Source organism: Eriocheir sinensis, chromosome 7 (assembly GCF_024679095.1).
Source record: "Eriocheir sinensis breed Jianghai 21 chromosome 7, ASM2467909v1, whole genome shotgun sequence".
Taxonomy (NCBI): Eukaryota; Metazoa; Arthropoda; class Malacostraca; order Decapoda; family Varunidae; genus Eriocheir; species Eriocheir sinensis.
The window spans coordinates 26,624,387-26,633,939 of NC_066515.1; the positions used below are offsets into that span (position 1 = coordinate 26,624,387).

At 47.7% G+C, this 9,553-nt stretch overlaps 1 protein-coding gene across 4 annotated transcripts in view; it reads left to right on the top strand.

The window, feature by feature from the left end:
• Positions 1-9,387, top strand: part of LOC126995235 (TBC domain-containing protein kinase-like protein) — a 16,749-nt gene extending 7,362 nt beyond the window's left edge. For 3 of the 4 annotated variants that reach the window (XM_050854643.1, XM_050854642.1, XM_050854644.1), the window contains exons 12-19: positions 1-94; positions 1,291-1,468; positions 2,187-2,393; positions 2,650-2,811; positions 4,929-5,077; positions 6,273-6,418; positions 6,794-6,959; positions 7,411-9,387. The exon at positions 1-94 is cut by the window's left edge and continues 68 nt beyond it. In XM_050854643.1, the coding sequence (XP_050710600.1) occupies positions 1-94; positions 1,291-1,468; positions 2,187-2,393; positions 2,650-2,811; positions 4,929-5,077; positions 6,273-6,418; positions 6,794-6,959; positions 7,411-7,512 (1,204 nt within the window). In that variant the 3' untranslated portion in view covers positions 7,513-9,387. The remainder of the gene's footprint in view (positions 95-1,290; positions 1,469-2,186; positions 2,394-2,649; positions 2,812-4,928; positions 5,078-6,272; positions 6,419-6,793; positions 6,960-7,410) is intronic. The other variant, XR_007750136.1, reaches the window with a different exon arrangement.
• The last annotated feature ends 166 nt before the right edge of the window (positions 9,388-9,553 follow it).

Consider the following 9,553-nt stretch of genomic DNA (forward strand, 5'->3'; position numbering starts at 1 on the left):
GCTGGTGTGGGCGTCGCTGCTGGGCGTAGACGGGGCTGTCGGACAAACGTACCAACAGATTGACAAGGAGACACCCACACCCACGGACAGACAGGTGGGTGGAGGCTCCTTGGGGGACTGGGTCGGCTTAAAACACCAGATTTCAACACCAGATTTCAACACCACCTTCACCTGTTCATCACCAAACAACACCACCACCACTAACAACACCAGATCTCAACACCACCTCCACCTGTTCATCACCAAACAACACCATCACCAACAACACCAGATTTCAACACCATCACCACTAACAACACCAGATTTCGACACCACCTTCACCTGTTCATCACCAAACAACACCATCACCACTAACAACACCAGACTTCAACACCACCTTCACCTGTTCATCACCAAACAACACCATCACCACTAACAACACCAGATTTCAACACCACCTTCACCTGTTCATCACCAAACCACACCATCACCACTAACAACACCAGATTTCAACACCACCTCCACCTGTTCATCACCACACGACACCACCACCACTAACAACACCGGATTTCAACACCACCTTCACCTGTTCATCACCAAACAACAACACCACCACTAACAACACCAGATTTCAACACCACCTTCACCTGTTCATCACCAAACAACAACACCACCACTAACAACACCAGATTTCAACACCACCTTCACCTGTTCATCACCAAACAACACCACCACCACTAACAACACCAGACTTCAACACCACCTTCACCTGTTCATCACCACACAACACCACCACCACAAACAACACCAGATTTCAACACCATCTTGGGGGACTCAGCTTAGGATTGGCCACATTAGTCTCCCTTCAATGACAAAGCAGGGTCGCATCAGGTCAGGTCACATTAGTCTCCCTCCCTTCAATAACAAAACAGGTCAGGTCACAACACTTCCAAGGTCACATTCACATTAGTCTCCCTCCCTTCAATAACAAAACAGGTCAGGTCACAACACTTCCAAGGTCACATTCACATTAGTCTCCCTCCCTTCAGTAACAAAACAGGTCAGGTCACAACACTTCCAAGGTCACATTCACATTAGTCTCCCTCCCTTCAATAACAAAACAGGTCAGGTCACAACACTTCCAAGGTCACATTCACATTAGTCTCCCTCCCTTCAATAACAAAACAGGTCAGGTCACAACACTTCCAAGGTCACATTCACATTAGTCTCCCTTCCCTTCAGTAACAAAACAGGTCAGGTCACAACACTTCCAAGGTCACATTCACATTAGTCTCCCTTCCCTTCCCATAGATCGAGGTGGACATCCCGCGCTGTCACCAGTACGACGAGCTCCTCTCCTCGCCGCAGGGTCACGCCAAGTTTGCAAGGGTCCTCAAGGCCTGGGTCGTGTCCCATCCCAGGCTGGTGTACTGGCAGGGCCTGGACTCACTCTGTGCTCCCTTCCTCTATCTTAACTTTAATAATGAAGGTGAGAGAGAGAGAGAGGGGTGCAGGGAGGATGTAAGAATGGAGGGAAAGGAAGGAAGAGGAGATGGATGAAGGAGAGAGAGAGAGAGAGGGGTGCAGGGAGGATGTAAGACTGGAGGGAAAGGAAGGAAGAGGAGATGGATGGATACATACACTTTAATCCCTTTTCCTACGCTTCCTACCAGTCCTCACACACACACACACACACTCCTGAATCACTGACAAGCCTCCACACAATCATCTCTATTTCTTCATCAACAAACACCTCCATACATACACTTTAATCCCTTTTCCTACACTTCCTTCCAGTCCTCACACACACACACACACACACACACACACTCCTGAATCACTGACAAGCCTCTACACAATCATATCTATTTCTTCATCAACAAACACCTCCATACATACACTTTAATCCCTTTTCCTACGCTTCCTTCCAATCCTCACACACACACACACACACACACACACACACACACACACACACACACACACACACACACACACACACACACACTCCTGAATCACTGACAAGCCTCTACACAATCATCTCTATTTCTTCATCAACAAACTCCTCCATACATACACTTTAATCCCTTTTCCTACACTTCCTTCCAGTCCTCACACACACACACAGTCCTGCCTCTCCTAATTCACTGACAAACTTCACACCCACATACATACAGTTTACTCCCCTTTCCTCCCTCCCCTCGCAGCCCTCGCCTACGCCTGCCTCTCCCGGTTCATCAACAAGTACCTCCACAAGTTCTTCCTCCGGGACAACAGTGCGGTCATTCAGGAGTACCTCGCAAAGTTCTCCCACATGATCGCCTTCCACGACCCGAGACTCTTCAACCACCTAGACACCATCGGCTTCATCCCAGAGCTATACGCCATTCCCTGGTTCCTCACGATGTACACGCGTGGGTATTGTGTGCATCTGTGTGTGCGTGTGTGTTTGTGTGTGTGTGTGTGTTTGCCAAGTTTTTGTATGCTAGATTTCATTTGGCAAAACCTAATTTCCATTCGTGTGTTTTATATAATCTACTTTCTCTCTCTATCTATCTATTTCTCTCTCTCTCTCTCGCTCTCTCTTTCTTCCATCTTCCCCTATCCCCATCTCTATCCTTTCCGCCTCTCCTCCCGTGTCCCTCAATCTCCGTTCCTGTTCCTCCTCAGACGTGTTTCCACTGCAGAAGATCTTCCTGCTGTGGGACACCCTGCTGCTAGGGGAGGCGTCACTGCCCCTCTGTGTCGGCGTGGCCCTCCTGCGACAGCTCAAGGACAGGCTGCTGCAGTTTGGGTTCAACGAGTGCATCCTCCTCTTCTCGGACATGCCTGGTGGGTGCAATTGTGTTACTAGGGATGATTCTAATGAAATGGGTCACAAACGATGGTGATTTTGATATAGGGGTCACTCTACTATATATGGTTGTTTGAGGTTGGCTGAGGTCAGTTAGGTTAGATTAGGTTAGGTTTGATAAATGTAATGAAGAAATAGCTTACAAACTGATAATCATGAAATAGGGTCACTTAAGATACAGATGAAATAAGGTCACCACACACACTCACCCATTTCCTCCACTCATCCGCCTCAAAAATCCACCTCATTCACGTGGATGAAATAGAGTCACTTAAGATACAGATGAAATGGGGTCACCACACACACATTCACCCATTTCCTCCACTCATCCGCCTCAAAAATCCATCTCGTTCACGTGGATGAAACAGGGTCACTTAAGATACAGATGAAATAAGGTCACACACACACACACACTCACCCATTTCCTCCACTCATCCGCCTCAAAAATCCACCTCATTCACGTGGATGAAATAGGGTCACTTAAGATACAGATGAAATAGGGTCACTTAAGATACAGATGAAATAGGGTCACCACACACACACACTCACCCATTTCCTCCACTCATCCGCCTCAAAAATCCACCTCATTCACGTGGATGAAATAGGGTCACTTAAGATACAGATGAAATAGGGTCACTTAAGATACAGATGAAATAGGGTCACCACACTCACACACACTCACCCATTTTCTCCACTCATCCGCCTCAAAAATCCACCTCATTCACGTGGATGAAACAGGGTCACTTAAGATACAGATGAAATAGGGTCACCACACTCACACACACTCACCCATTTCCTCCACTCATCCGCCTCAAAATCCACCTTGTTCACGTGGATGAAATAGAGTCACTTAAGATACAGATGAAATAGGGTCACCACACACACACACTCACCCATTTTCTCCACTCATCCGCCTCAAAAATCCACCTTGTTCACGTGGATGAAACAGGGTCACTTAAGATACAGATGAAATAGGGTCACCACACACACACTCACCCATTTCCTCCACTCATCCGCCTCAAAAATCCACCTCGTTCACGTGGATGAAACAGGGTCACTTAAGATACAGATGAAATAGGGTCACCACACACACTCACCCATTTCCTCCGCTCATCCGCCTCAAAAATCCACCTCGTTCACGTGGATGAAACAGGGTCACTTAAAATACAGATGAAATAGGGTCACACACACACACACTCACCCATTTCCTCCGCTCATCCGCCTCAAAAATCCACCTCGTTCACGTGGATGAAATAGGGTCACTTAAGATACAGATGAAATAGGGTCACCACACACACTCACTCACCCATTTCCTCCACTCATCCGCCTCAAAAATCCACCTTGCTCACGTGGATGAAACAGGGTCACTTAAGATACAGATGAAATAGGGTTACCACACACACACACTCACCCATTTCCTCCACTCATCCGCCTCAAAAATCCACCTAGTTCACGTGGATGAAACAGGGTCACTTAAGATACAGATGAAATAGGGTCACACACACACACACTCACCCATTTCCTCCACTCATCCGCCTCAAAAATCCACCTCGTTCACGTGGATGAAACAGGGTCACTTAAGATACAGATGAAATAGGGTCACCACACACACTCACCCATTTCCTCCACTCATCCGCCTCAAAAATCCACCTTTTATGTGGATGAAATAGGGTCACTTAAAATACAGATGAAATAGAGTCACCACACACACACACCCATTTCCTCCACTCATCCGCCTCAAAAATCCACCTCATTCACGTGGATGAAACAGGGTCACTTAAGATACAGATGAAATAGGGTCACCACACACACACTCACCCATTTCCTCCACTCATCCGCCTCAAAAATCCACCTCGTTCACGTGGATGAAATAGGGTCACTTAAGATACAGATGAAATGGGGTCACCACACACACACACTCACCCATTTCCTCCACTCATCCGCCTCAAAAATCCACCTCATTCACGTGGATGAAACAGGGTCACTTAAGATACAGATGAAATAGGGTCACCACACACACACACTCACCCATTTCCTCCACTCATCCGCCTCAAAAATCCACCTCGTTCTCATCCCCGTGTGACTCCCTGGGCAGACATTGACATGGAGCGCGTGGTGAGGGAGTCCAAGCAGGTGTTTTGTTCCACCCCTCCGTCCGTCACCTTCCGCCAGCATGACCACCCCAGGCCAGACCCCGGCAAGGACTCACCCTCGCACTCCATCCCACAAGCCAGCCAGGACCTTGTGAGTGACCTTGATGTGCCTGACCTTCCTCCTTCTCTCCCTTTCCATATCTCTCCCTTCCTCCTTTTCTCCCTTTCCATATCTCTCTCCCTTTCCATATCTCTCTCCCTTCCTCTCTCTCCCTTTCCATATCTTTCCCCCTTCCTCCTTCTCTCCCTTTCCATATCTCTCTCCCTTCCTCTTTCTCTCCCTTTCCATATCTCTCTCCCTTTCCATATCTCTCTCCCTTCCTCTTTCTCTCCCTTCCTCCTTCTCTCCCTTTCCATATCTCTCTCCCTTCCTCCTTCTCTCCCTTTCCATATCTCTCTCCCTACCTCCTTCTCTCCCTTTCCATATCTCTCTCCCTTCCTCCTTCTCTCCCTTTCCATATCTCTCTCCCTTCCTCCTTCTCTCCCTTTCCATATCTCTCTCCCTTCCTCTTTCTCTCCCTTTCCATATCTCTCTCCCTTCCTCCTTCTCTCCCTTTCCATATCTCTCTCCCTTCCTCCTTCTCTCCCTTTCCATATCTCTCCCTTCCTCCTTCTCTCCCTTTCCATATCTCTCTCCCTTCCTCCTTCTCTCCCTTTCCATATCTCTCTCCCTTCCTCCTTCTCTCCCTTTCCATATCTCTCTCCCTTCCTCCTTCTCTCCCTTTCCATATCTCTCTCCCTTCCTCTTTCTCTCCCTTTCCATATCTCTCTCCCTTCCTCCTTCTCTCCCTTTCCATATCTCTCTCCCTTCCTCCTTCTCTCCCTTTCCATATCTCTCTCCCTTCCTCGTTCTCTCCCTTTCCATATCTCTCCATTCCTCCTTCTCTCCCTTCCTCCTTCTCTCCCTTTCCATATCTCTCTCCCTTCCTCCTTCTCTCCCTTTCCATATCTCTCTCCCTTCCTCCTTCTCTCCCTTTCCATATCTCTCTCCCTTCCTCCTTCTCTCCCTTTCCATATCTCTCTCCCTTCCTCCTTCCCTCCCTTTCCATATCTCTCTCCCTTCCTCCTTCTCTCCCTTTCCATATCTCTCTCCCTTCCTCCTTCTCTCCCTTTCCATATCTCTCTCCCTTCCTCCCTTCCCCAACACACAGTCTCAACATCCAGTGATTTGGTTACGTCATAAACTGAGATTGGGTCATTCTAAAAGGTCATTAGGTTTGATAGGCAGGACCTTTAGTTATGGAACCTCACCTTCACCCCCCCCCCCCTCCCCCCATTCCTCCCAGGTCATGGATGCCGTGTCCCTCCCTGAGCTGAAGCGCGAGAAGTGTCCGAGGGTGTGCGGCGCTGACCTGCTGGAGCTGCTGGCACATCGGCGGAGTCGCAGCGGACGCCTGAAGGTGCTGGTGGTGGATGTGAGGCCCCCAGACGAGTATCCTTTGGTGTGTGTGTGTGTTGGGGGGGGAATATATGTGTGTGTGTGTGTGTGTGTGTGTGTGTTTGTTTTGGATTCTTGGTTTCTGTTTTCTTTTCTTCTCTCTCTCTCTCTCTCTGTTTACCTCCCTTTCCTTCCTTTCTTCTCTCTCTCTCTGTTTACCTCCCTTTCCTTCCTTCGTTTCCTTCCTTTCTTTCCTCTTCCTCCTCCTTGTTTCCTCCCTCTCTCTCTATTTACCTCCTTTTCCTTCTTCTCTCTTTGCTTGGTTTCCTTCCTTTCTTCCCTCTTCCTCCTCCTTCTGTTTCCTCTCTCCCACCCACCACATAACCCACATTAACCTTCCGCCCCCAAACCTTCCTTAACCATACGAAGGTTCGCTCGAGGGACCCTGGCAGACGCTATCAACATGCCGGCCGAGTCCTGCCTGAGTCCTGACGGTTCGCTGCTCCCCGGGCCACAGAACGAGACCCTCAACTCCTACCGGGGCAAGATCATCGCTGTCATAGGCTCACGCATTGGCTGGGACCAGGTGGTGAAGGTGAGTGAGTGTGTGTGTGTGTGAGGGAGGAAGAGAGGGAAGGGATGGAGGGAATAAAAGGGAGATGGAGAGGGAAGAGGAAACGGAAGGAAGGGAAAGGGAGGAGAGAAGGAGAGAAGGAGATGGGGAGGAAAGAGAGAGGAAGGGAAGGGAAAGAAAGGGAGGAGGACAAGAGGAAGGGAGGGAAGGAAAGGGAAGGAGGGAACAAGGAAGGGAAGGAAGGAGAGAGGATGGAAGGAAAGGTGAAAGGAAGGGAGAGAAAGGAAACAACAAGGAGAGGAAGAGGGAAGGGAGATAAACAGAGAGACACAACACCTATTTCTCTCCCTCTCTCTCACTCTCTCTCTCTCTCTGTCAGCCAAGTAACTTCTATCACTAACAGAACTCTTTGCCATAGCACAATACTAACACTACTAACATACTAACACAGCCCCATTTCTCCTCGCCACAGTTCGCCGAGGCCATCTTGCTGCAGGAGTTCCCACACGTCTGCACGCTACACAAGGGCATCGAGGTGTTCCGAGCGACTGGTGCCCTGGTGGTGCCCTCCTGAGGCGTACTGAAGCCCCACTGAACACCCTTGTGGCACCCAGCTGGCATGGACTATAAGGAGGCATTGATAGGTGGAGAGAGAGAGAGATCTTCTTCACTGACAAAGACTGACACTGTACAGGGAAAACAGGATAGACTTTTTTCCTAATCTCCTCCTCACAGACAACCACTAACAGACTCGTGGGTGCTCCCCTTAAGACTTCACTGACAGGGTTTGGGTATAGGGAAACACATGCTATGGATCATCTTTATTTCTCTGCACTGACAACCCTTGGACAGACACAGTATAGGGAAAAAGAGTATTGACTTTCTTACTAATTTCCTCCTCACAGAATCGTGGGTGCTCCCCTTAGGACTTCACTGACAGGGTTTGGGTATAGGGAAACACATGCTATGGATCATCTTTATTTCTCTGCACTGACAACCCTTGGACAGACACCGTATAGGGAAAACAGGATAGACTTTTTTCCTAATCTCCTCCTCACTGACAACCACTAACAGAATCGTGGGTGCTCCCCTTAAGACTTCACTGACAGGGTTTGGGTATAGGGAAACACATGCTATGGATCATCTTTATTTCTCTGCACTGACAACCCTTGGACAGACACCATATAGGGAAAACAGGATAGACCTTCTTCCTAATCTCCTCCTCACTGACAACCACTAACACAGTGGTTCTCAAACTGGGGGTAATTACCCCCATGGGGGTAATGAAGCCGTTTCTGAGGGGTAATGAGGTATTTCTAAAATTAAAAATACTTTAGAGTAAAATTCAGTAAATTGATAAATAATAATAAAGTAGAAGTGCAGTTTTTTTTAACAAAACTGCATACCCAATCCTGCGAATGCATATAATTTTTTAGGCGTAAACCCCCTTTAAAATATTCGTATTCTAATGAAATTTCGCCCATATGTTCCCTCCGGTTAGTAAAGCATTATGTAAGAAATTTCATTAGAATACGATAATTTTTTCCCTTTCTCAATTTTTGGGGGGGTCAATTCCCCACTCCGTAAACCCCCTTTAATATTGAGGTATCAAAAAACTTTATAGCCCACGACACTCACATACCCCAAATTGACAAAATGTGTGAAGTTTCATTGATATCCATCAAGAACTCTAGGAGGAGATGCGTGGCGGACAAGAACTCGAGGACAGACGGACAGACGGACAGACAGACAGACGGACAGACGGACAGACAGACGGACGGCACCCACTATGATCGGGCCGAATTAGCTATAAATTTAAAGTAAAAACGCTTTAATTTTATCTCTTATCAAAGGAAATAATGCCTAAATTTCTTATTCTGTATTAAATACTGATTTTCTAATAAAAAAATGCATTAAAATGAGTAAATAATTAAATATTATATTTTCCTTTCCTCTAATTTCATGTAAAATAATTGTAAATGAACAGGAATGGGGGCTAGGGGTAATTGTCCTCTACCTCTGCGCTGTCAGGGGTAACAATGTCAGAAAGTTTGAGAACCACTGCACTAACAGAATCGTGGGTGCTCCCCTTAGGACTTCACTGACAGGGTTTGGGTATAGGGAAACACATGGTATAAATTTTCTTCTTTATTTCCTCTGCACTGACAGCCCCTACAGATCACAGGCTCATGGGGGGGGTGCTGGGCTGGTCTCCTCTTGTTCGCCATTCAGTCCAGTCTCCGCCGTGGGGGTTCAAGTTGAAGGGAGTTTTACATGCTGAATCTGTATTGCCAGGGACCATTGCTGTGTTGAGATTGTGGGTTAGAGTTTTGTTAGTGTTAGGAGGAGTTACTTGGCTGAGAGAGAGAGAGAGAGAGAGAGAGAGAGAGAGAGAGAGAGAGAGAGAGAGAGAGAGAGAGAGAGAGAGAGAGAGAGAGAGAGAGAGAGAGAGAGAGAGAGAGAGAGAGAGAGAAAGAGAGGAGAGAGAGGAAAGAGAGAGAGGAGAGAGGAGAGAGAGAGGAGAGAGAGAGAGAGAGAGAGAGAGAGAGAGAGAGAGAGAGAGAGAGAGAGGAGAGAGAGAGAGAGAGAGAGAGAGAGAGGAGAGAGAGAGAGAG